The sequence below is a fragment of the Puma concolor genome, chromosome D2 (assembly GCF_028749965.1).
Source record: "Puma concolor isolate L17-30 chromosome D2, mPumCon1.1.hap2, whole genome shotgun sequence".
Classification (NCBI taxonomy): domain Eukaryota; kingdom Metazoa; phylum Chordata; class Mammalia; order Carnivora; family Felidae; genus Puma; species Puma concolor.
Window position 1 is genome coordinate 8862000 of NC_141677.1, and position 27846 is coordinate 8889845.

The 27846-nt window shown below is 40.0% G+C and overlaps 1 protein-coding gene across 1 annotated transcript in view; it reads left to right on the forward strand.

Moving 5' to 3' along the window:
• Window positions 1-2506: 2506 nt before the first annotated feature.
• Window positions 2507-27846, forward strand: part of LOC112851510 (uncharacterized) — a 30287-nt gene continuing 4947 nt past the window's right edge. Inside the window, exons 1-6 of the mRNA XM_086679555.1 lie at window positions 2507-3581; window positions 5108-5218; window positions 10473-11439; window positions 12540-12598; window positions 24464-24590; window positions 24874-24969. Coding sequence (XP_086535681.1) covers window positions 12584-12598; window positions 24464-24590; window positions 24874-24969 — 238 coding nt within the window. The 5' untranslated portion in view covers window positions 2507-3581; window positions 5108-5218; window positions 10473-11439; window positions 12540-12583. The remainder of the gene's footprint in view (window positions 3582-5107; window positions 5219-10472; window positions 11440-12539; window positions 12599-24463; window positions 24591-24873; window positions 24970-27846) is intronic.

Below are 27846 nucleotides of genomic sequence, written 5' to 3' on the forward strand. Positions count from 1 at the left end.
ACATTATGACATTAACTTAGTTCTGTGCCAACAGAAATGAATTTCCATTCAGTGTAATGACAAAAAAAATTTTTTTTGGTAAGATTAACTTTAAAACCTAAAATCCATGTAGACAAAATATACATACACATTTGAGTATGTGTATATTATGTATACATACACACATAGCTGGCTCGCAGGGTGGAGCAACTGGATGTGGGAGTCCCAAACAGACCAGGTTCAGCCACCAATTGCTGAGAAAATCCAAAGGCAGAGAGACCAGCGGTAGTGAAACAAGAAAGGAATTTACTTTTAGTGAGGCTAACACTGGGAAGACAGCGGACTAGCATCTCAAAGACTGTCCCCCAAGTGCTAAAAATCCTTCCAGGTTTATTTTTCAAAATGTGGGGCAAAGGATGGTGGGTACTGCAGGGAGGCAGTGAGAGTCGAATGATCATTGTCTTGGAGTCAAACATGGGTGGGGTCTTGCAGGCTCGGGGTAGTCCTTATTCCTTAAAAGGGTACTGTCAGGTTTGCGGGGGGGGGGGGGGGGTGGATGCTTGGTCCTCAGGGTCCTCCACCCGAGCCATGAGACCAGTTGCAAAGAAGGATGCGACTAGAAAATCTGAGGTCAAAATGGAGGCAGCCCAAGTCCTCTTTCATATACCCCAGTGTTCTGGATGGGAGGTGTTGGAAAAATAATTAAAAATAAAGGGTCATCTTAATTCTGCCTAAACGAGTGATTTCAGATTTTGGCCTGCAGAACCATGGATGTAGTTACTATTTACCGATGAAGGATAATTCACCCATAGATATACAAGTATTTTTACACAATAAATGTATCATTTTTATTTACTGTTATATTTTATAACTATATATATATATATATTTTTTTTTTTTGTAACTGTTTTATATATTAAAGTACCTGCCTTATTCTCAAGAGAGTCTTTGGTGGTCACTCCCACAAGCGATGGACACACACAAATATACAAGTCATACAGAAATAACCTCTTTAACAAAAATGCATACACCCAGACTCACTGACACAATAAATACACTTACATAGCCTGACTGGAATGATGTCTATTTGAGTCCTTACCTTGTGACAGACACTGTCATATCTCCATGAATACATACATACGTTTCATAGATTGCACCATGTTACTGGCGTGTGTGTTGTTATTTTTTACTTCGGAATATATTTTGAATATCCCTTGTATGATTTAGTATACTTCTACTTTATCACATTTATTTTTTTTAAGTTTATGTATTATTTTGAGAGAGACAGAGGCTGAGCAGGGGAGGGGCAGAGGGAGAGAGAGGGAGACAGAGAATCTTAAGCAGGGTACTCATGGTTCCATGCACAGAGCCCGACATGGGGCTTGAACCCACAAAACTGTAAGATCATGACCTGAACCGAAATCAAGTGTCAGATGCTTAACCAACTGAGCCACCCAGGTGCCCCCACTTTATTACATTTAAAGGCTGCTGCTTGTTATTGTACTTCATTGATTAGCATATTTACCATAAAATCTCCTGAATATTTGTATCGACTCAACTAAACTGTGAAGGACATTCTTTATATAAATCTTTGAATTACATTAGCATATAACCCAATAAGTGGAATTACTCGAGTGAATTATTGCTTATTTAAAATCTTTTTTATTAAAGTATGCATATATTTTCTGGCTTATTAAAAAAAATATTGCGTCCTTAATTTAGAAAAGTTATTTTCCTTTTCTTCAATTTCGAGACAAACTCTGCTTGGTAGAGATGTTATTTTTTTACTGTATTGCTGGATTCCATTTTTTAACATTTTAATTAAATCCCCTATTCACAAGAACTGATAACTGATACATGCTTTCCTATTAGTTTTGTGTCTAAATGATACTCCCAGTTCTTTTTACTTTTGCAATCTTTTATTGAAGTTTCTATTTTCAATCACAGAAAAAAGGGAGCACTCACATACCATTGTCTATATTGGACAAATTTCACCTTTTGCCGTATTTGCTTTATCTTATGTTTGCTGAAGTATTTTAAAGTAAGTTAGGTATATTTCACTCCTTAATACTTCAATATGTATCTCTAAAACTAAGTACATTCTTTAATAGCGCATCTATACTCAAATTCCCATAATTGTCCGCAAATGTCTTTTAAAGATTTTTTTTTTCCAAAACTAGGACGCAGTAAAGGACCACAAATTACATTTAGTAGTTCTATGTAGGGCCAGAACCACAGACCTGCCATAGTAACAATCCCCATACCCTTTGAATGGGATAGGTTTATTTACATTTTTATTTACAGGAGTGCACGCGAAGGATTATGGTAGACGTAGTCTTGAATTTTATTTGCTTACCCAGAAGTACTTGCGCCCTAGCCGTGGAGAGTGCTGCGCAGGCGCAGCTCCGCCATCTTCCTAGTACCCCTCCTACGCCTACAGGTTTAGCGAAGCCCTATATTCCGTTTCCAGATTTCCCAATAACTCTCAAGGTCCTGGTTGCCCACCTTCCTAACAGCAGAGGTTAGAGCGTGGGCCGGGTGGGAAGCGGCGTTGACCCGCGGTGGGGAGGAGCGGGACCCCAGACAGCGGGCAGGGGCGTCTAGGTCCGGACCATTGGCTTGGGTTCGAATGGCCCCCCAGCTCTAAGAGGGTGGTTCTGCCGGTGCGTCCGCGGGACGGGGTGGGGGGCGTGCGCATGCGTGAGGGTGCGCTCTGCTTGCGTGGAGAGCCCCGTGACTTTTGAACTTGGCTGACAGCTCTGTAACAAGTGCCGTGAACGTCATCACCTTTGTTTTTGTCCTCAGTGGCCCCAGTATCTAGAGGGACAAGAAGTTCCAAGAGGTGCGGATTTGGGGTCCTGGGTGAAGGTTCCAAATATGAATTTGCCTCCTAATCTTATATCCTAATTTCTAAAGAACCTGTGGGTTCTTGTGAGGTTAAAGACCTGGGTCTCCAGAAACAAATCGCATCCTGAAGAGACCCTTGGGACTTTTGATCCCTCCCCAGAGTTTCAGTCCCAGAAAGGGGTAGATCCTGGAACTGCAGGGCATAGCATAGGAATTTTTTGTTTTCCTGTTGCGTAAGGTGCCACTGTAACCGAACTAACCTGAGTTCACTCCTTGGCGAGTGACAGATGCAAACTACACCAGGTCGAGTCGTACAAAGGAAAATTTGCAGCAGATAAGGAGCTCATGAGGCATAACTTTCAAAGCCTTTTCTCCCTGAGTAAGGTTGAAGGGGTTCCTTTTATTTAGGGTTAGGATGAATATTTAGAAAGGGGATCTTTGTCATTGTATTGTAGATGGAGTAAGGTCCTGCAGTCGCCTTAAGGCAACCTACCTATACTCACACACTTTCTGTGTTATGTAAATGGTACTCCTATTTGAACCAAGATGTTAGTATTGTAATATGGTGGTTGCCGCACTTCTAGAGGTCACTCCATGATCCTGCCTGCTCAGGGTTAAGCTCAAAGTGGTCCTGGCGGTGTTGGGGCAGTTGGTATTGGGGCAGTCGCTATCCCTTGACAGGTGATTCCAATTTCCATTTGCCTGCGTTTAGAGAAGCTGGAAAGAGCTTAAGGAAAAATGTGGGACAGAGATTGGTGAGTACAAGCTGGTGAACAGTAAAGGTTAGGTGTTAGGGTCTAGCAGGTGACAAATCTCTCCTCTAGTTTTTTGTTTTGTTTTGTTTTGTTTTTTCCTCTTCATTCTTGAGGGGCACAGGGCAAAGGTCCATCTTCTGTAGTTGTTTCCTGGTGGACATGGGCTTGGTCATTAGGATTGTTAGTAGAACAGAATTTTCCCTTAGCTCATTTTAGATATGTCTGTGGATCACCAGGTTTAACCTCAAACTACTCATATATTTGTGTTATGACCATCTGTAATTTTTGGCCTTCATGAATTTGCATATGAATTGTACCAGCCAGTTAACTGTGCAAGGTCCAAACAGCAGTAAGAGCAGTCGGATTATTAGTGGCCACAAGAAAAGGTGATCAACAAATTAAGGTATACATACCATGGGTGTCCTGGGTGTGCACAGGCTTTGCAGGCTCTACTAAGGTAAAGCCAGTTAACCAGTTTTGGGCTCCAGGAGACTAGGGTCCATTCCCTGTATTACTTCGTGATTTACTGGATCTCAGGCCCTCATCCTCAATGCCTTGGTTGGCAAATAAAGCAGTTCCCAAACCCCCTAGGTCTGGCCAGTCCTGTTCATGCTCTCCATTTGATTTTTCCATGTCCCAGCAGTACTGTGATATTTCTTTTCTGCACACTAATGGGTTTTGTTTGGAGAGCAATCATCATTAACGTCAAAGGTAAAAGGAACTATAGTTGTTGGGACTTGGCTGTCATTCCCTATCTCAGGAGTATACTTGTAGCATGGCTTTTGCTTTGAGGTGGAATTTAAGTATCATGTTATCCTCTCTGCATCATTAATAACTGGAGTAAGGTGGACACTTCGAATTGCCCTCTGGGAATGGCTTAGTTGTATAGCTATGGAAGGGGGGTTTTCAAAGGATTTAGGGGAGCTCATAATGAAGTTAATGTTATGGTCATTTTTTATCGGGTGGAACACAGGCCATACGGTTCTTTAGTTTGTTTCCGTTTGCTATGATCCTTCTTATATCTACTAGAGAATTTCGCTCCCAGGGATGCTTCTCTGTGTTTATGGCTTTTGACATCTCTAGCATATTGGTGACAAGAACTAATATTAAAAGGGTATTCATTATAAAAATCAGAACAAAGTAGATTGGGCTAGATCATTAATAATCACGGAGATAATGATGGTCTGTTATGGGACCTGACAGCAAACAATACAGGCTGAAGAAAAAAAAAATTATTTAGAGTTGGGAAGCCTTTTTCTTTTCTTTTTTAAGTTTATTTATTTTAGAGAGCGAGTGAGCGAGGGGTAGAGAGAAGGAGAGAGGGAGGGAGAGAGAATCCCATGCGGGCTCTGCACTGTCAGCATGGAGCCTGAAGTGGGCTGGAGCTCACCCGAAGCGGGGCTCAAACTCTCAAACTATGAGAGCACAACCTGAGCCGAAGTTGGTCGCTTAACCGACTCAGCCTCCCAGATGCCCGTAGAACTCTTATTCTTTGAGGCTGCACTTATCTTGTGTCTCTGGAACAGAAGTTTCAGGCCCTCGAGTGGTTCACTGGAGTCTCTGTTGTCATCTGGCACTGGTAGCGTCTCCTTCTGGGTCTCTGGTGCAGACACCTTCTTTACCATGGTGGATCTAAGGTACCACTCCCTCTAATTTTAAGGAGGGTGTGTGGTTCATAGTACTGGGTGGGGCCCTGTCCATATAGGGTATAGGTGATTCTGAGGTGCCCCACTTTTCCAAGTTTGGGGTACACCCAGTCCCCAGGGTAAAGCTTGATCTCATTGGCTAGAGGGAGGCCAAAATTCCCGTATTTGTTGAGCATGTCCATCACCTGTCGGGGATTAAGTATATGCTTAGTGTCTACAGAAACCTCTGGGTCTGGAGGTAAAAAAAAAATCAGAACCTTTTGGGAAGGGCCTCTTGTAAGTCATTTCAAATGGGCTGAGCTTTAGTTTGTCCTTTGGGGCAGCTCTCATTCTGGTGAGAGCTATTGGTAGTATCTTTAGCCAGTTTTCCTGTGTTTCCTGGCATAACTTTGCCAGGGTGTTTTTCGGGGTTCTGTCAGCACATTCTGTCTTCCTAGAAGACTCAAGTCTCCAAGCAGATTGTCACCTCCACTTGATATTTAAGGTCTTGGCTATCTCAGAAATAATTATTGATGTAAACGTTGACCTGTTATTACTTCGGATTGACCTTGGCAATCCAAATCGAGGAATTATCTCTTATTACGGCCTTTCTTATTTCATTAGCTTTTTCTTTCCTACAGGAAAAGGTGTCAGTCCATCCAGTGAATGTATCTATAAACTCCAAAAGGCATTTAAACCCTCCAGGGGCCATTGGCATTACAGTGAAGTCTGCTTGCCACGCCTCCCCTGGTATTGTCCCCCAGATTTGAGTTGCTCTAACCAGAGGGAGTACCTAAGGTCTGGTTTGTACATTTTGTCCAGCAATAGGCACATTGGTTTGTTATTTTCTCAATAGTTTCTTTCACCTTCAGGATGCTCATGATCTTTATTAACCACAGGTATAAAGCTCCTTTACCATAATGGGTTGAGTCGTGTGCACTCTTAGGGAGGCCCCAGGCAGTCAGCTTGGGTACCCAGATTCTTCCATTGTTATTTATCATCCACCCTCTGATTAAGAGACCATTGGTAGCCCAATTTTAAGCCTCCTCTATCTCCTGGGGGTAGGTGGAGAAAACTTATTTAGTGATAGAGACAGAATTAGAGCTAGCTGCAAAATCTCCCTACTTGGCAACCCTTTTTGCGGCTGCATCAGCCAAGTTATTTCCCTTTGTTATCTCTGAATTTCCCTTTGGATGGGTTCTACAATGAACCACTGCCGCTTCTTTAGGCTTCTGTACAGCTTCGAGCCACCTGTACATTTCCTTCCATATTGAATTTCTCTGTGGTTGCTGTAGTCCTCTTTCCCTGCATGTGGCTCCATGGACATGCATTATAGAGAAGGCATATTTAGAATCAGTGTAAATGGTTAACACCTTGTCTTTACCCAACTGGAATGCTCTGGTTAGTGCGGTTACTGCTGCTGCCGTTTGGGCTGAGGTGCCTGGGCCCAGGCCTTTAGCTTCTCTAGGAGGGTTTAAGGGTACTACTGCATGTCCTGCCTTCCTAGTCCATTTTGTGTAAAACTGATTTCTTCTGCACTGGATAGACAGGTTCACTCTTGAGATCTTTGTGGCTAGAGTAAACTTGATCAAACACTTATGGACAATCATGGATAATCATCATCAGAGAGTAGGGTGGCTGGATTTAAGGTGTGACATGGCCTCAGTTGTGTCTGGGGGGCATCTCTCAGCATGGCCTGATATCACAGCATTGTGTTTTGGGACAGCCACTGATACATCCCTTGCTTTCCAGTAAAGTAGAAACCTGTCGTGGGGTCCGAACAGCCATAGGTTGGCACGTAGTTTTTCTTCTTTTATCAAGATACACTGCTACAGCTCTTAGGCAAGGGGGCCAACCCTTGGCCATCATGTCCAATTGCTTAGAAAAATATGCCACTGCTCTTTTTACAGGCCCCAGCATTTGTTTTAATATCCCTACAGTTGCCTCTCATTAACATGCAAATCAAATGGCTTAAGATCCGGCAGCGTGAAGGCTGGAGCCTTCCTAAGCAGGGCTTTAAGTTTATTGAAGTCTTGGCCCCAGGACTTAGCGCTTGCAGACGAATCTGTTTCAGATTCCCAAAGCTTATTACTAAGAGGTTTTGCAGTCATCCCCAAAGCAGGACTCCAAACACAGCAAAAGCCAGCCATTGCCAAAGACTTGTGCAGTTGTGGGCGGGTTTTTGGTGGGGCTAGCTGACATACTACTGTTTTTCTGTCTTGGAGGAGGCTTCGCTGTCAGGTTCCTTAGAAATTTGGGCCTTTTCCTTTGAGACCATATACCACGTCTGCCAGGAAATTTAACATGGATCAACTGTTTTTGTCAGAAACTTTCTGGGTGGCATTAGTTATTGAAATATCATCTGCATATTATAGTACAGTGCTGTTTTTCTAAATTTAACTCTCTTAAATCTTGTCCCAGAATTTTCCCAAAGATGGTGGGGGAAGAGTTCAGCAGTACTGTTGTGTTTGATGGGAGCCAGGATCTTCCCACTCAAAAGCAGATAGTTCTTGGAATTTAGGATCTAGTGGGATGCAGAAAAAGGCACCCTTTAGACCTGACGCTGTAACATTTGCTGTTACTCAGTAAGTTGGTCAGTAGAGTATAGGGATTGGGTACTATAGGATGTATGTCTCAAACAGCTTCATTGACAACTCTGAGGTCTTGAATAAATCTGTATTCCCTACTTCTGGCTTTTTAATAGGTAAAATTGGGGTGTTACCTAGGGATCTACATGGTCTAATCAACCCCTGTGTTAAGAAGATCCCTTGTATAGCATCTGGTTTTAAAGGGTATTGCCTTACCTGGGGCCGGCAATCTAGCTGTCTCAATTTTACTTTTACAGATGGGGCGTTAATGGCATGCCCCCACCTGCCCTTACACCCAGACTTTTCCAGTTGACTTGGCTTAAGGTTTTTTTGGGGGTGGTGGTGGTGGGGTTTTTCTCTCTTTTAAATACTGGCATATGTTGTAATAATGCCATGAATTCGGTTCCTTGGTATCTAGGGAGTTGAATTTGTAATTTGCCCTGTCCTGAACTTAGAGTGACCCCTGTTTTGGCTAAAATATCTCATCCTAAAAGAAGACTGGGACATTCTGGCACAGATAGAAAACAGCGTTTTAACATGTTTTGTCTTATTTCACAAGTCAAAGCCTCTAAAAACTTTGGTATCTCCTTTTCCCGAGACTCCTTTTATATTACAGTTTTTGTTAGAAAGGCTACCCTTCTGGGTGTTCAGTACAGAGAAAGTAGCTCCGGAATCAAGTAAAAATTCAACTAGCTCTCCTCCTATTGGTAAGGTCACCTGGGACTCCTCGTAGGAGATGAGGATCTAATGGTCCAAGACCAGCTGGGGAGCCCCATGGCCCTCTCATACCTTCAGTGAGGGACAAGTGAACTGATTCAGCTTTGTGCTTCTTCCTTTCTTTCCAAGAACAGTCTGAGCAATCCTGCTTCCAGTACCCTTCCTGCTTACAGTGTGCACATTGATTGGACCCCAACTTTGTTTCTGGTCTCTTGGTCCCGCGGAGGGGGCTGGGAGCACTCACCCTTGGGGTGTCTTTCCTTCTCTTCCTGTAGGCCGGAGAGCTACCATCAAAGGAGACCTTGCTTTCTCATTTTCTGGTCTTAACGTCTTCCATCACATTCTTTCTATTGAACACCTCGAAAGCTAGTTCTAGAAGCTGAGGGGTTAGTTTTGAGACTCACTGCCAAATTCTGGAGTTTCCTTTGAATGTCTGGAGCAGGTTGAGGTATGAACTAGGTTATTAAGGACCATATAAACTATGCTGAGTCTCGGGGTCCCAGTTTGTATTTCATCTTGAGCAATTTTGCAGCCTTTCCGTAAAGGCTAATGAATTCTCATCTGTCCCGTGTTGAATCTCCCTTAAATTTAAGGGACCAATTTATACGAGATATGCTTATCTCCTTCATAGCTTTTTATAAATATAATTTATTGTCAAATTGGCTTACATACAACACCCAGTGCTCATCCCAACAAGTGCCCTCCTCAATGCCCATCACCCATTTTCCCTTCTCCCCCAGCCCCCATCAACCCTGTTTGTTCTCAGTATTTAAGAGTCTCTTATGGTTTGCCTGCCTCCCTCCCTCTCTGCTTGTAACTTTTTCTTTTTTCTTTCTTTCTTTTTTTTTGTCCCTTCCCTTCTCCCATGGTCTTCTGTTAAGTGTCTCAAGATCCACATATGAGTGAAAACATAGGATATCTGTCTTTCTCTGACTGACTTATTTCACTTAGCATAATATCCTCCAGTTCCATCCACGTTGCTGCAAATGGCATGATTTTATTCTTCCTCATTGCCAAGTAGTATTCCATTGTATATATAAACCACATCATCTTTAACCATTCATTAGTTGATGGACATTTACGCTCTTTCCATAATTTGGCTATTGTTGAAAGTGCTGCTATAAACATTGGGGTACCTGTGCCCCTATGCACCAGCACTCCTCCATAGCTTTTAAGAAAAGCCCTGATATGCCCTAAACTTTGTCTCCCATCATGGGAGTGGGGATCCCACTCAGGGTCAGCTCTTACCACTGCTGCCTCGTTCGGTCTTTGAGGATTTGATCCTGGCTGATTATCAGCTTCTTGTCTGGCTTATGCTAACAAAGCAAATTTCTCTCGTTAAGACGGTGGTTAGCAAAGCTTGAATATCTGCCTACATTGGATTGTTGGTAGAAAAGACACCCTGCATTAACTTTGTAAATTAATCAGGTTAGCCCATAGCCCTTTAGTGTGTGCCTTCCAGTAATACAGGTCTGAGGTAAAGAATGGAATGTGGACATTATAGAGACTCCTGTCTCTTTCAGACTCCCATCGGTCTCTGTCTGTCTCAATGGAAACATCCCATCCCTGGCTTAAAATTGATCCCTAGTCTGGTAGTGCTATCTGGCAAAGGAGGATAAAGGGATACAGGAGACATAGGGGAAGGTTTGAGGATGTTAGTCAAGGTTTAAGGGCTGGTGCTTATAAAACTGGGGGAGCCAAGGCCTGAGTACCAGAGGAATAAGGCAGAGGCTGATTACGATCTAACGACTTGGAGAAGATGGCAATCTGGGCAAAGATTCCCTGACTTTAGGTTTTCTGGAGCAGGTCTTCTCCATCAGAGGATATAGGAAGCATTTTTAGGGTTTTAGGTTCAACCGTCATTTTCCAAATCTTAGAATTCCTTTGCAACCCCACATTTTGATACAATGCCATAAAACACTGACCATATGAAATCTCTTCCCATTTTCTCTCTTTTACAGAATAAGCTCAGAAGAAAGTCCTATGTTTTCAGGTTAAGGGAGGGTATTTGAATAAATGCTTTCTATTTCTGGAGGTTATAGCCCAACGGCCTCTCCTTCAGAATAGAATTCATCCCTCCCATATTCTGGGATTCTTTCTTAGGGTTTCCTCTTACCCTCCACAAAGTAATTTATAATGGTTAGTGGTGACACAAATGCCACGCAACCTCACCCACAATATGTATGAGACTCGGTTGACTTAAAACCAGGCTCACAAGGAGAGAAAGTTAATGCTAAGGCGTCTAAGTGGGTGTGGGTAGTTGTGCCTTACAGAGTAGTGGCTGGGGCACAGGCTGCCTCTTCCATCCCCTCAGTGTCCAGGTGGTCCCAAAGGATTTATTGGCAGAGTGACTCAGGGAGAACCTGGTTTAGATTCAATAACTCAAGGCACACTTCCCTTTTTAAGAGGAAAAACAGCAGTACACGTGTCCCCAACAGACAGATCAAACAGGTCAAACGGGTAAGATGGAGATATCCTTTACCATGACTGATTCTAGACTAGTCTCAGTTGGGCCACTTTCTCATTTGCCAGGCTGAGGCACTCAGTCTCTGAGTGGCCAGGTCTTGTCCTGTGCCACTCAGGGATGTCTGCACCTGACTCTAATTGAGTGTTCAGTCCCCCAGAGTGTTTACTGGAGAGGCCCTGTTCTTAACTGACTGCCGGCCTGCCAGGCTTTGTGAGACAACTCAAAGAAGATATTCTTCTAGTCACACCATAGGATCCATACCACCTACCTACCTCTGTGGAGAGATTTCAGAGCAAGGGGCTCAGGGCAGCCACAGTTCCTTCAAGGGGTCAGCAGCATCAGTCCAGAGGCACAGACCGCACAAAGGGAGAGTCCCCTCCAAGAATTCCTCTCCCAGTCCCCAGTGTGGATGCGTGAGCCTGGATGAACCGCTGCCAACTGCTCCATCGGTGGGGAACCAGGTAAGCAGACGACAGGACCTCAGAAGGACAACAGTCCCATCTGCATTGCCAGATTTGTAACCCAAGTAACAAGAGTTTGCTCCTTGGTGTGTCCCAGATAGAAACTACATCAGGTGGAGTTGTTGCACAAAGAGGGTCATGGCGAGTGACTTCCAAAACCTGACTTCCCGAGCAAGGGTAAATGGGTTCCTCTGTTTGGGAATAGGATGAATATTTAGATAGGGAAGCCTCGTCCGCCACAGCTCACACACACACACACACACACACACACACACACACACACACACACTCACACACACACTCACACTCTCACTCTCTCGCATGCGCACGTACTTTCACTTAAATAAACTTTCCCACTGTGTTGTGTCTGTCCTTGAGTTCTTTCTTGTGATGAGACCAAGAACCTTCGGTGGCATCTTTGGGAGGGCTCTGGGGTCAAGGCTCCATGGCCCAGGATCTCCTCAGTTCACCCAGCAGCAATTTCTATATACCCCATGTTAATTTTCCCTATTTTTAACATCTTACGTAAGTGTGGTACATTTGTCCCAATTAATAAGCCAATAAAGTCTGTATTTTCTCAGTTTTTCTGTAATGTTCTTTGTTCTGTGTTCCTTTCTAGGATACTGTACTACATTTAGTAGTCTTATCTGCTTAAGAGCCTCATGGCTGTGATCAGTTTCAAAACTCTCACTTCCTAATTAATTTCCTTCCTTTTACTCATATCTCAGTTCTCTAGGCTATTTATCTATCAGTATGGTAAAAATACTATATTTCTTCCCAACTCTATGCAGTGACATCATGTGGGTAGTTTGAAATTGGCCATGGCAGGAGTATTTATGCCTCCAAAATTGGCAAAAAAGTCAGAGCTTTTTTAAAAAAATTATTTATTTTTTTGAGAGCCTGTTATTCGATATTTTCCTCTGTTGGCACTACCTCTATGTGGCCGTCTCTTTTCAGGAGCCAATAGGACAGTGTCCCATAGGAAGGCATTTTACCCACTGGTGTACAGAGTATTTGTAGGCAGGTAAATCCAGGAGCTGTAGGGGAGGCAAGATGTAGGGGAGTCATTTATGACTCATCTCTGTTTTGTTATTTCTCAGTTGTATCTGCACAGGACTCTATGCTTTTGTAAGAACGGCAGAAAATGGACAAATCCCAGGTGAGTTGTTTTTTATTATTATTTCCTACTTTGTTTACATTAGATCTTCTGAATAAGGTATAACCATTAAGATGTAAATGTAGAAATAGGTACATGTCAACTTAGGAGGAAATATGGAGGAGCAGATTAGTAGCAGAGCTAAGGGCACAGTGTGGCAGTAACCTTCAAGTGCTTGAAGTTTTTATGCTGAGCTCTACATTTGTCTTGGATAGCAGTAGCAACCATTACTATAGGAAGTAGCAAACATTATTACAGGAAGTGCAATGAAAATAAGAATAAACCATAATGATTCTTAATGGGACATAAAGACTGTCCTGAAACTGAAGTCTGAGAACATGGTAGAAAGAGAGGACACATTGCCAAAGCATAGCTGGTTTAGATTATCAAGAGATCATACTACTCAGATCTAAACAATGAGCTGTTCATGGTCCACTCAAATCTGGGATAAAACCTTCTAGTATCTTGAGAAGTGTTGAAGGGCAATAGAAATAATTTACTGTAACTCTTCATGAAAATGGTTTTGGTTTTTGTTTAGAATTTCATGTGCTGGTTTTCAGCAGGAAGTTCAAATTATATTCCCTGGAAAATATTTCTGCACATCATGTTTCCATTTTAACCCATTGCATGCAATTTTGGTTCTTTCCCACCACCTGCCTGAATTTGTTCTGGTGAAAATTCACCAGTGAATGTGATCTTACTGCTTGGCAACATTTCTTCTTTTCCAATAAAGCATTTAATATTTTAAATTTCCATCTAAGCACTACTTTAATTGCATCTCACAAGTTTTTGTAAGTTGTGTTTTCACCTTGATTCCACGTAAAATATTTTCTATTTCCTTTGAAACTTCTGTTCAACCCTGGGGTTATGTAGAATTGTGTTGTTTAATTCCCAAGTAATTGGAGATATCCAGAGATTTTTCTGTTACAGATTACTAGTTTGGCCAACAAACATAATATGTATGATTTCCTTCCTTGTAATTTCATCGAGATTTGTTTTATGTCCCAGAATACAGTCTATTTTGATGACTATCCCACTTGTGCTTAAAAATAAAAGTATATTCTACAGTTGTGGGGTGGCATGTTTGGTAAATGTCACTTAGGTTTAGTTAAGTGATGGTGTTGTTTAGGTCTTCTGTAGTCTTTCCAATTACCTCTTTACTTCTGTTAATTACTGAGAGAAATATTGAAGTCTCCGACTGTATTACTCTGTTTCTCCTTTCAGTCTTATAAGTGTTTACCTCATATTTTGAAGATCCTTTGATAGGTGATATATATTTGATTTTGTCTGGGAAAATTGACCCTTTATCATTAAAGTAATGTGCCTACTTATTTTGATAATATCTCATATAGTCTCTTTTGTCTGATATTAACATAGCTACTCCAGCTTTCTTTGGATTATTGTTTGTGTTGTATTTCTCCATTTATCTTTTTTTTTAAAAAGTTTTTTAATGTTTATTTATTTTTGAGGGAGAGAGTGAGAGCGTGAGTGGGGTAGGGCCAGAGAGAGGGAGACACAGAATTGGAAGGAGGCTCCCAGCTCTGAGCTGTCAACACAGAGCCCAATGTGGGGCTCAAACCATGAACCGTGAGAACATGACCTGAGCCGAAGTCGGACGCCCAACCGACTGAGCCACCCAGGCGCCCCATCCATTTATCTTTAATGTATGTATTTTTATAGGTAAAGTTGAGTTTCTTCTAGACAGTATGTAATTTGTCCTACTTGTTTTAAAATCCAATCTGACAATCTCTTTATCTGGTATGATCAGAATATCCACATTTAAAAATTGATTATTGACATGTAGGTTAAAATCTTCCATTTTGGTATGTAATTTGTCCTACTTGTTTTAAAATCCAATCTGACAATCTCTTTATCTGGTATGATCAGAATATCCACATTTAAAAATTGATTATTGACATGTAGGTTAAAATCTTCCATTTTGCTATTTTTCTATTTGTTCTTTGTCTTTTTCTTTTCTTGGATTTTAGTTGAGTGTTTTCTATTATTCCATTTTATCCTTGCTATTAACTTATTATTTATACCTCTTTTTTTAAGTTTTAAAATAACCAAGGACTTGGGTGCCTGGGTGGCTCATTTGGTTGAGTGTCTGACTTTGGCTCAGGTAATGATCTCACCTTGAGTTTGAGCCCCGCATCAGGCTCTGTGCTGACAGCTCAGAGCCTGGAGTCTGCTTCAAATTCTGTTTCCTTCTCTCTCTACCCCTCCCCGCCCCTCACTCTCTCTCACTTTCTCTCTCAAAAATAAATAAACATTAAAAAAAATTTTTTTTTTAAATAGCCAAGGACTTATAACACACATTTTTAATCAGATTTATTAATTTAAACCAAATATTAAACCACATGATAGATATAGTATAATGACCGGACAACAGTATGTTTCCCAGTTCTTCCTTCCTGCCCTTTGTGTTATTTTTTACTTTACTTTAACATATTTTATTTTTTACTTTAACCTATGCTATATACACATAGTACAATTCTACTATTTTTCCTTTGGACAGTTTAGCAACCTACAGCCCCCATGCAACCACCAGTTTGTTTTCCATGTTTATGGGTCTGTTTCTCTCTTTTTTGTTGTTGTTAGGAGTCTTTTTTTTTCTGTTGTTTGCTCGTTTTTTAGATTCTACATGTAAGTGAAATATAAATGAAATTATGTGGTATTTGTCTTTCCCTGTCTGATTTCACTTAGTATAATACTCTCTAGGTTCAACCATGTTATCACAAATATGCAAGCTCTGATTCTTTTTTGTGGCTGAGTAATAATTCCATTGTGTACGTATACTACATCTTTATCCATTCATTTATCAGTGGACACTATTGTTGCTTCCATATCCTGGCAATTGTAAATAAATACGGGAGTGCACATATCTTCTTGAAGTAGTATGTTTGTTTTCTTTGGGGGGATACCCAGTAGTAGAATTACTGGGTTGTATAGTATTTCTATGTTTAATTATTTGAGGAACTTGTAGATTGCTTTGCATAGTATGAAAAACAGTGGCGGCAAGGCTTTACTTTCCCACCATTCTGCCCACTTTTTGCTTGGATTATTTAGGGTTTTTTAATGTTTTTAAGAATGCTTTATATATTTTGGATATTAACCCCTTATCAGACATGTCATTTTGCAAATATTTTCTCCCTTTTATTTGGCTGCCTTTTTATCTTGTTGTTGGTTTCCTTCACTGTGCAAACGCTTTTCAGTTTGATGTATTTCTGTTTATTTTTGCTTTTATTTCCTTTGCATAAGGAGATTGATCCAGAAAAGTATTGCTAAAGTTGATATCCAAGATATTACTTTCTGTATTTTCTTTTCAGAGTTTTATGGTTTCAAGTTTTACATTTGGGTCTTTAATCTATTTTGAGATTATTTTTGTCTGTAGTGGTCCAGTTTCTTTCTTTTGCGTGTCGCTGTCCAGTTTTCCCAGCAGCATTTATTGAAGCAGATGTCTTCCCCATTGTATATTCTTGCCTCCATTGTCATAGATGAAGTGGTAGTGTGTGTGTGTGTATGTGTGTATGTGTGTGTACACATACACACACACAGACACGCACATACACATATAGGTTTATCTCTGGACTCACAGTTCTGTTCCATTGACCTACGTATGTATTTTTGCAACAGTATCATACTGTTTTGATTACTCTGTCTTTGTAGTATTTCTGGAAATTTAGGATTGTGATACTTCCAGCATTGTTCTTTCACGACATTCTTTGGCTATTTGAGATCTTTCATGTTTCCATACAAATTTTAGGATTTTTTGTTCTAGTTTTGTGAAAAACAGTATTGGTATTTCGATAGGGATTGCAGATCTGTACACTGCATTGCATAGTATGGACATTTTAATTTTTTTTAATGTTTATTTTTGAGAGAGAGACAGAGCATGAGAGGGGGAGGGGAAGAGACAGAGCAAGGGAGACACAGAATCTGAAGCAGGCTTCAGGCTCTGAGCTGTCAGCACAGAGCCTGACGTGGGGCTCGAACTTACAAGCTGTGAGATCATGACCTGAGCCGAAGTCGGATGCTCAACCGATTGAGCTACGCAGGCGCCCTGTTTTCTGTTTTGTTATTAACGCGACAGATTTATGTGATTGATTTTGTATCCTGCAACTTTACTGAATTCATTTATTAGACCTAATAGTTTTTTGCTGGGGTTTTTAGCTTTTTCTATATGTAGTATTATATCATTTGCAAGTACTGACAGTTTGATTTCTACCTTACCAATTCAAATGCATTTTATTTCTTTTACTTGTCTGATTGCTGTGGTTAAGAATGCCAGTACTATGTTGAATAAATTGATGAGACTGGACATTCTTGTCTTGTTCCTGATCTCAGGGCAACAGTTTTCAGATTTTCACCATTGACTATGACATTGATTGATTTGTGTATATTGAACCATCCTTCCATCCCTGGAAAAAATCCCACTTGATTGTGGTGAATGATTTTTTGAATATATTGTTGGATTAAGTCTGCTAGTATTTTGCTGAGGATTTCTTTTTGTGTGTGTGTCTTTGTCTGGTTTTTCTATCAGACTAATGCTGGCTTCAGAGAGTAAATTAGGAAGCATTCCTTCCTCTTCTCTGTTTTGGAATAGTTTGAGAAGGATAAGTATTAAGTCTTTAAATGTTTGGTAGAATTCACCTGTGAAGCCATCTGGTCCTGGTCCTGGACTTGTGTTTGTTGGGAGTTTGTTTGGTTTTTTTAAAGTTTATTTTTGACAGAGAGCTTGCATGAGCCAGGGAGGGACAGAGAGAGAGAGAGCATCCCAAGCAGATTCCATGGTGTCAGTGCCGACCCTATTGCGAGGCCTGATTCTACGAACTGTGAAATCATGACCTGACCAGAATCAAGAGTCGGATGCTTAACTGACTGAGCCACCCAGGTGCCTCTGTTGGGAGTTTTTTGACTTCCAGTTCAGTTTCATTTCTAGTAATTTTTTTTACCAGGTTTTTCTGGTGTTCTAGGAATTTATGTTATTTATTTATTTATTTATTTATTTATTTATTTATTTATTTATGTGTTCTATGTTCTAGGAATTTATTCATTTTTTTCTAGATTGTCCATTTTTTCTAGGTTGTCCAGTGTAATTTTTATAGTAATATAATCCTTTGTACTAATGTGTCATTTTTAACTTAGCTTCATTTCTGATTTTATATGTTGGAGTCTTTTCATGTTTTTTTCTTGATTAGTCTGGCTGAAGGTTTATCAATTTTGCTTATTTTTTCAGAGGACAAGCTCTTAGCCTCATTGATATTTTCTTTTTGTTTCTTTTTAGTCTTTATTTCATTTATTTCTGCTCTGATCTCTATTATTTCCTTCTTTTGTGCTAACTTTTGGTTTTGTTTGTTTTTCTTTTTCTAGTTCCTTTAGATGTTAGATCATTTATTTGAGTTATTTCTTGATTTTTGAGATAGGTCTTTATCACTATAAATTTCTCTTTGTATTGCTTTTGCTGTGTCTCAAAGATTTAGGACTGTTGTGTTTTCATTTCTGTCCAGATATTTCTTGATTTTGTCTTTGATTTCTTCATTGACCCATTGGTTGTTTGGTAATATGTTGTTTAAACTTACATTTAGATTTTTTTTTAATTTTTTTTTTTTTTCAACGTTTATTTATTTTTGGGACAGAGAGAGACAGAGCATGAATGGGGGAGGGGCAGAGAGAGAGGGAGACACAGAATTGGAAACAGGCTCCAGGCTCTGAGCCATCAGCCCAGAGCCTGACGCGGGGCTCGAACTCACGGACCGCGAGATCGTGACCTGGCTGAAGTCGGACGCTTAACCGACTGCGCCACCCAGGCGCCCCAACTTACATTTAGATTTTACATATTTGTGTTTCTTACAGTTTTTTTTCTTGTAACTGATTTCTAGTTTTATCCTTTTTTGGTTGGAAGAGATACTTGATGTGATTTCATTCATCTTTAAATTGTTGAGACTTGCTTTGTTGTCCAGCATGTGATCTGTCCTGGAGAATGTTCCATGTGCACTTGAAAAGAATGTGTATTCTGCAATTTGTGCGTAGAATGTTCTGTAGATGCTGTTATGTCCATCTGGTCTAATGTGTCATTCAAAGCTACTGTTCCCATATTGGTTTTATGTTCTAGCGATTTATGCATTGATGTAAGCGAGTTGTTATAGTCTCCTACCATAGTATTAGTGTCAGTTTCTCTTTTCATATGGTAGTATTTCCCTTATGTGTTTGGATCCTCTTTACATTGGGTGAATATATTTTTTCAATTGTTATATCCTTTTGTTGGGTTTGATCCTCATACCTTTGTTATTGTTAACGACCGTTTTTGTTTTTTGTTACCGTCCTTGTTTTAAAGTGTATTTTGTTTGATTTTGATAATCCCTGGTGCTTTTAGAATTATTATTTCATTTGCTTAAAGTATTTTTTCCATTCCTTCACCTTCAGTATCTTTGTTTCTTTAGTTCTGAAGTGAGTCTTTTGTAGGCAGCATATAGTTGGGTCTCTTTTTATCCATTAAGTCACCCTATGTCTTTTTATTGGAACATTTAGTTCATTTACATTTAAAGTAGTTGTTGATAGGTATGTACTTACGGCTATTTTGTTAATTGTTTTCTGGTTGTTTTGTAGTTGTTTTCTGTTCCTTTCTTCTCCTGCTCTCTTTCTTTGTGGTTTGATGGTTTTCTTTAGTGTTTTGCGTGGATTCCTTTCTCTACATTTCTTTGTGCATCTGTTAAATGTTTTCAGTTTGTGTTTACCATGGGGTTAAGGTACAATATCCTATGTGTATGGTACTCTATATTATGTTGAAGGTCGCTTAAATTTGAACATACTATAAAAGCACTAAATTTTTACTTCCTCTTCAGTGTTTTACCTATGTGATGTGACATACCTTTTTATTTTGTGTATCACTTGAGTAATTTTTGTAGATATAATTGATTTTACTATTTTTGCATTTTAACTTCCATAGTGACTTTATAAGTAACTAATCTACTACCTTTACTATATGTTTGCTTTTACTAGTGAAATATTTTTCTTTCTTAATTTTCCTACTTCTACTTGTGACCTTTTGTCTCCACTTCAAAGAGTTCCTTTAAAATTTCTTTTGAAGCTGGTTTAGTGGTGATGAACTCTTTTAACTTTGTTTTCTTTTGAAAACTCTTTATCTCTTCAATTCTAAGTGATAGTGTTTCTGGGTAGAATATTCTTTTTTGTAGGTTTTTTTCTTTACAGCACTTTGACTACATCATACCAGTCTCTTCTGGCCTGTAAAGTTTCTGCTGAAAAATCAGTGATAGCCTTATGGGGTTTTTGTTATGTGTAACTGCTTTTCTCTTGCTGCTTTTAAGACTATCCAGGGGCGCCTGGGTGGCTCAGTCGGTTAAGCGTCCGACTGCGGCTCAGGTCATGATCTCACAGTTCGTGGGTTCGAGCCCCACGTCGGGCTCTGTTCTGACAGCTCAGAGCCTGGAGCCCATTTCAGATTCTGTGTCTCCTCTCTCTCTCTGCCCCTCCCCTGTTCATGCTCTGTCTCTGTCTCAAAAATAAAAAATAAACAGTAAAAAAAAAAATTAAAAAAAAAAAGACTATCTTTTATCTGATTTGTGTCAATTGTGTGTCTCAGTGTGGGCCTCCTTGACTTCATCTTGTTTGGGGCTCTCTGTGCATCCTGGACCTAGGTGTCTTTTTCCTTCTCCAGATTCCGGAGGTTTTCAACTATTACTTCTTCAAATAATTTTTCTGCTTCCTTGTCTCTCTCTTTTTTTGGGTACCTCTATAGTATGAATGTTACTTGGCTTGATGATGTCACAGAGCTCTTTTAACTTACCCTCAATTTTTTCTTACACTTTTTTATTTTTGCTGTTTGGCTTGGTTGCTTCTGTTAACTGTCTTCAGGGTTGCTGATCCATTCTTCTGCGTCCTCTAATCTATTGTTGAAGAAGTATTCTAATGTATTTTAAATTTCAGTTATTCTATTCAGCTGAGTGGTTCCTTTTCACATTTTATATTTCATTGTTGAAGTTTTGGTTACTTTATTCACTCTTCTCTCAAGTTTGGTATCTTTATGACCATTACCTTGAACCATATGTGGCACATTGGCTTATGTTTATTTCAGTTAGCTCTTTTTCTGTTGTTTTGTCTTGTTCTTTCAAATTTTATTTTAAAAAAAAAAATTTTTTTTTTAACATTTTATTTATTTTTGAGACAGGGAGAGACAGAGCATGAACAGGGGAGGGTCAGAGAGAGGGAGACACAGAATCTGAAACAGGCTGCAGGCTCTGAGCCGTCAGCACAGAGCCCGACGCGGGGCTCGAACTCACGGACCGCGAGATCATGACCTGAGCCGAAGTCGGTCGCTCAACCGACTGAGCCACCCAGGCGCCCCTCAAATTTTATTTTTAATGTTTATTCATTTTTTGAGAGGCAGAGAGACACAAAGCATGAGCAGGGGAGGGGCAGAGAGAGAAGTAGACACAGAACCTGAAGCAGGCTCCAGGCTCTGAGCTGTCAGCACAGAGCCTGACACGGGGCTTGAACTCACAAACCGTGAGATCATGACCTGAGCTGAAGTCAGATTCTTAACTGACTGAGCCACCCAGCTGCCCCTGTCTTGTTCTTTAATTTGGAACATATTCCTCTGTCTCCTCATTTTGTCTACCTCTCTGTTTCTATGTAATAGGTAGGTCAGCTATGCATCCTCATCTTGAAAGTACTGGCATTGTGTAGATAGGGTTCTTTTCCCTGTTGTGCAGTCCCTCTGGTCACTAGAACCTGATGCTTCAAGGGTGTCCTATTATTGCTGAGCTGTGATTGCTGTGAGCATGCTGATAGGTGTATCTTGCACTCTGTTCAGCTATCTGTAATGACCCGCTTTGCCTGCTGCATGCACACTGGGGTGGGAATCTTTCTCCCTGTCTAGCCAAGAGGCTTAGCTGCACCATGCCAGCTTGCTCACAGGTTGAGCCAGTACTCAGCCTGGTTGTCTGCATTTAGCTGCTGGGACAGCTTGGGTGCACTGATCACAGCTCCCTGCACGGCCAACTGAGAGTCTCAGCTGCTTGAGCTGTAGGTGCGGGACAGCTTGGGTGCACTGATCACAGCTCCCTGCACGGCCAACTGAGAGTCTCAGCTGCTTGAGCTGTAGGTGCGTTGGTGTATGCGGTTAGCTCCCCACCTCCCCAGGGCTTGAGTCACTTTGGAGAGGCACTTTCCTCACCGGGGCTGCCTGCCAGGTGGGTGGGCTGGGAGGGGTTTTGGAGAAGCACCCTCCTGGGTGGGTTGATGGAGTAGGTCTTTTAGAGGAGCACTGGGTGGGGTACATTGTGGTAGAAGCGTAGATGCAGAGTGTTTGTACTGGCTTGTATAAATGTCTGGCCAGGCTCTGGGAGGGCAAAGAAAAATAGTGCCTTCTAGCTTCCTCATTTTTGGAAAAAGCTTCTGCAGATCCCCACCCTTCCTGCACACATCCTAAAATTAGTCAATAAATTTTCATGTATACCCCCAGGTGCTTTTCAAATGACTGCTTTTATGCTGGGATTATAATAACAGTGATTTTCTTCTAACACATTAGGCATGTCACTTTGTTGTGTTCTAGTTTTTATGGCTCCTGGTGAAATTGTCTTTATTCCTTGTCTGTAATGTTTCTTTGTTCGCTGGCTGCACTTAGGATTCTCATTCTTCTCTCTCTCTTTAGCGGTTTTAATATGTTGTGCATTGTTATGCTTTTGGGAGGCATTTATGCTACTTGGTATTGTTGAGCTCCTTGGATCTTAAGTTTGTTTTCTGTCATTAATTGGGAGAAATTTTAAGACACTATTTCTTGGGGTTGCCTGGGTGTCTCCGTCGATTAAGTGTTCAGCTCTTGATTTTGCTCAGGTCATGATCTCACAGTTCCGTGAGTTCGAGCCCCATTGGGCTCCATGCTGATGGTGCAGGGCTTCCTTGGGATTCTCTCTCCCCTTCTCTCTGCTCTTCCCCCACTCATGCTGTTTCTGTCTCTTTCAAAATAAATAAACTTTAAGACACTATTTCTTAAAGTGTTTTTCTGTTCCATTCTTGACCCCACCCCCCAGGTCCCAATTATGCATATGTCAGAACATGTTATTATATTTCACAGCTTTCCAATGTTTTGTTTTCTGTTTTTCATATTTTTCTTCTCTTTCAGTTTTAGTTGGATAATTTCTATTGACCCATTTTCAAATTCGTTTATTCTTTCCTTACCGGTGTTAACTGTCGTTCAGCCTGTTGAAGCTTATTTTTCGTCTGTTACTATATTTTTATTTCTAGATTTCCATTTAGTTCTCTCTGCTGAAATTATCCATTTGATTTTGCATATAATCTTTTCTATTAGAGTCTGAAACATATTAGTTATAAGTAAAATCTTCTTAGGTAGTTTCAACATCTCTGTCATATGTGACTCTGGTTCTGATGGTTACTTTGTATCTTAGTAGTATCTTGGTAGTTTCTTTTCGTATGCTTTGTAAATATGTTTTGAAATGCGTATATCTTGGGTCAGACTCTAAACTGAGGTAACTAGATTCCTGGAATCTGGGCATGACTTTCCTGCTAGGCCTTTAGCCCAGGGGTTTGTTTAACTGTTAGGAGTTGGGCAGCATGTGAGGGCTACTGTTTCTGCTATTACTCACAATACATCACAGGCTTCAAGTTTCTATAGAGACACCTTGTGTTTTAGGATACGGGTTTCTTTACAGGTATGTCTGTTCATTTCTGAGTTTTAAGGGTTCTCTTTGCTTTCTGTCTCAGAGACAGTCTCGTTCCATGTATTTATTTATCTCCTGTCCATCTATCAGCAATATTCTATTGATACTTGTTACGCCACGCTTGTTAGCTTGGTGGTGAGAAGTTGTTGACAGAATGTGTCCTCTTTCTCCAATACAGCCTCAGTGTTAGGTCTGACCTTGTGGCCGTGAGTGTTAGGTCTGACCTTGTGGCCGTGGCCTTCTTGGTTCTCTTGCCCCACCCCAAACCCCAGCTGTACTTGGAGACTCAGTGCATAATCCTGCCCTTCCCCCAGGAGTAGTGTAAGTGCCCAGTGGGGTTTGCAGAGACGAAGCTGGTAAGAAGGGGCAAGTCTCAACGTCTGTGGTCTGAAGGGGTTTCATACTGTCGTGTCAATTCACACTCAGTCTTCATTAATAAATGTGCCCCTATTCTGGTTGAGTTCTTACCTGTGGTGCACCTCAGGCAAAAACATACATTTTGTCTCTTCCTAGATTTGGGATACTTGGGTGCTTTGTGACCTTGGCTCTCCTGTAAGTTAGGGGGGAAAAAAGTTGTGAATTTGAAGTTAGTCTGGCTCATTTTCATCGTAGGAATGAGTGGTTTTCTTATTTGGTTTATATATCCTGGGGTAGAAGCTGAAGTCAACCCATGTTTTTAATACTTTCAGTATTTTATGTATACTGTGTTGCTTCGTAATCATAAAGAACATTTATCCATCATGTTTCAAGCCCTGCATCTCTAACTCTTTAATTAAGCATAAGCTGTGACACAAAATAGTTAAATTTTTGACTCCAGTATACTTTTTACATATTCTAATACATTCTAGTAATAACCTTATTTTCAGTTTTGGGCTATGTCATGTTTGTATAATATTTAACTTTCTAGAGAAAAAGAACAGTGTTTTATTTTTTTTAGTATTTATGACACCCAGAACATTTCAAGGCATAGGCTATTAATAAAGTAAAACAAGCATGATGTTGTTTCATTTTTCTTTCTTGTACAAAACCTAACCCAAAGTAATGTACACGGTAGGCATATTGTAACAGATACTCAACAATGAACCTGACAAGAATTAGTTCCCATGTTTCTTTCCTGTGCTACTCTAATTCTGACCACTTCAGACTGAGCAAAAATGTGCTGTTTCAGGGGTCACTGTCATTTGGGGATGTGACTGTGGACTTCTCCTGGGAGGAGTGGCAGTGCCTGAACCCTGCTCAGAGGACCCTGTACAGGGACGTGATGCTGGAGAACTACCACAACTTTGTCTCATTGGGTAAGCAATTTGCACGCCGAACTTTGTATAGCACGCGTTTTATTTCTTAGATACCAAAACATTTGGTCTTTTGTGGTTAATATTGTTGGGACTTTTGCTTCAGGAGTCTGAGGTGGTTAATCTCTTTTGAGCACGAGGAAGAATATTTGTATTTTCACATCCCATGAAAGGTTTAAATGAGCCTCATCGTGGTCCACCTCCTGAAAGTATACCTCCTCCCTCCTTTAGAATTGCTGTACCCATGCAGCTTTGCCCAAATTCTGTGTCATTTTTCCTTTTACAGGGTTTCTCATTAACAAGCCAGAGGTGATCTTCAGATTGGAGGAAGGGGAAGAGCCATGGATAGTAAAGGAAGAATTTCTGTACCAGAACTACCCAGGTGAGTTAGTGAGTACCAGGAAGGTTAGTGAGGAAGCCAGGAGAGATTACAATCTAAGTGGTCAGTTTAGGAGTTGGACATTTCAAATGTTTTCTAAGAATCTCTTAGTGGCATCTACTTTTCAAGTAGAGAAAGGATATGTATATGATAAAATTGAAAGCGAAAAGGGTAATGCCTGAGAATGACTGTATGCTGGTTTTCTGATTATTCAAAGCTCCGGGTCCAAGGGTATCGTTTATGCAGACGAGTAAAATGATAAAGGGTTTTTTGTGTGTGTTTAATAGCACAAAGCTAAAACTTAGAAAGGTAGTAAAATCTAAAATTTGGTTCTTGAGGAGGAGGGAGGAAATAATATTTTCACTGCTACATGTAGTACTTGATACTATTTAAATAAATAGGCAATAAATTAATGGGATTACAAGCTTGTATTAGATTAACTACTGTAACAAAAGCACAGCCATTGTTATTTTACAAGATTATATCTTTGTACCTAAAAACAATGGGAAAAAGACCGATTATGTGCCGGAAGAACATTGCTAAAATGAAACCCTCAGTAAATCCTACAAAGTAGAAATAGGACGTTCCTTAGTTGTAGTCTGATAAAACCAGAAATCAGTAACAAAATTATGAAGCTCAGAAGACAAACTAATTCTTTTTCTTTTGCATTTGTATTTCTTCCTTGTAAACTTCTAATATTTCTCATGTTCTTACTTTACATCAATATCAGGTAGAACTACATTCCCTCATACTTTGCTTTATTCTAGTTCCTAATTGTAGTTGGTGAGAGGTTTTTTTGTTGTTGATGGTGGTGGTTTTGTTTGCCTTAGAACGTCTTTTCTTTCAGTAGTAAAAAAGACAAAGTAAATCTGTGTTACCCCTATTATTTATTTAATGAAATTTAAATTAACTTGCCTTTTGCATTATGCATTATGGCCACACTTGCCATACTCCATTATGGCCTTATTTGCCTGCTGCAATCTTATTTTTATCTTGCTTACACTCATGCTAAACACCATTTGATCCCCTCATCAAATATCACTTAAACATACTCTAATCATTCACACCTTTCTTCATTGTGTGCTTTCTCTGACTGAATACTAAATGAGCTAATGAATGAAAAGTCCTCAGAACAGTGTTTAGTATATAAATAAAACATTTTTATTGTTATTATGTTGAATAATATAATATTATAGTATATGTTATAATAAAAAAATAACCTATAATAGTATCATAACCTATAATAGTATAGGTTAAGTGTATCGGCTTCCAAGAAACAGACCTTGAATGTTTGAGCCAATGTAATCTCTTCTTTCTCAGAGTGTCCAGCATGCAGTGGGTCTTTCACAAGAAACAAAAGCAAAATCATGATGTTTCCTTATTGTATCTATCTTTTTTCACACCTGATGAATGATATTACAGAAAATGGCAATCATGGTACTCTTTCTTACTTTGGTATACAACCTGAAATAGACATTTGATAAGCACGTGTTGATTGGAATCAAGTAGAAGAAAAATTTCATATTCTGAAAACATCGTGAGGGAACTCATTCTGATTACTTGCATGAACCTATAGTTCTGATTCATCGGGTATAAAAAGGCATAGTGTCGAAACATTTGTGTTTGAAAAAATTCTCCAGGTAATACTGATACGCACAGGTTGTTGAAGTCTATTAATTTAAGATTACTCAGGTTCAAAGGAAATCAGAGAGTTAACAGCACTTGTTATGAGCAGTGGTTATAAACTATGGTCTGCAAACCTACTTCATGTTATTGTAAATAAAAGTGTTTTTTTTGCAACACAACCATATTCATTTGTTTATATATGATCTTTGGCGAATTTCATGTACAAATAGCAGAACTCGATGTTGTGAAAGGCAGGTATGGCCTGCAAAGCCTAAAATGTGTACTGTTTTGCCTTCTAAGGAAGTTTGCCATCCTCTGGATGGAAAAATGAGGATTAAATTACGTGAAACATTTTAAATTCAGTGTTTACTTAAGAAAAATTTGTTGTATTCCCTCAAATCTAAGAAGCCATAGTTTGTAACTGGACCATTATGTGAATGAATCACTAAGGTAAAATATTATATTGTGACTTGTTGATCACAGATATGTGATCAATTATAACATGCATTCTGAGTTTAGAACTTAAATATATGTGTATCGTATTAGGTGAGATACAGTATGTTACAAAGCAGTGGTATTGTTGTGTTAAAACAGTTGATCTACGTAGGAACTACTTTTAGATTTAGGATAAATTTTGAAAGTCTTGAAGAAGATTTGAAAAGGAATTCTTGAAATTTTGGAAAAATAGTGCTATTTTGTCTTTTTTTCTAGATACTAAATTGACTATATCCTAGCCTTGGCTCTGAGTGAGGGAACACACTTTGACCTTGTAGTCACGAATGAGTACTTTAATGAGACAACTGACTAAACTGGAGCAAAGGATATTGACTGGGGAGTTGTAGAATGGCAGCTTGAAAATCTGATGTGCAGGGGGCACCTGGGTGGCTCAATTGGTTAAGCTTCCAACTTTGGCTCAGGTCATGATCTCACAGTTCATGACTTCGAGCCATGCATCGGGCCTGCTGCTGTCAGCTCAGAGCCTGCTTCGGATCCTCTGTCCCCCTCTCTCTGCCACGCCCCTACTCACACCGTCTCTCTCAAAAAGGAATAAACATTAACAACAACAACAAAAATCTGATGTGCATTTAGTTGGTGTAAATTTTGTTTGTCTGAATGGTGACTTGTAACAGTTTTCCATGTAGTACATGCTTCAGGCCAGTGGCACTTTTTTCAGCTCGGGGCAGACTTTGTTGCACTGGGCAGAAAATGTGGACAATACTTTTTAAAATGATAAATCAACGTAAACATTACTCA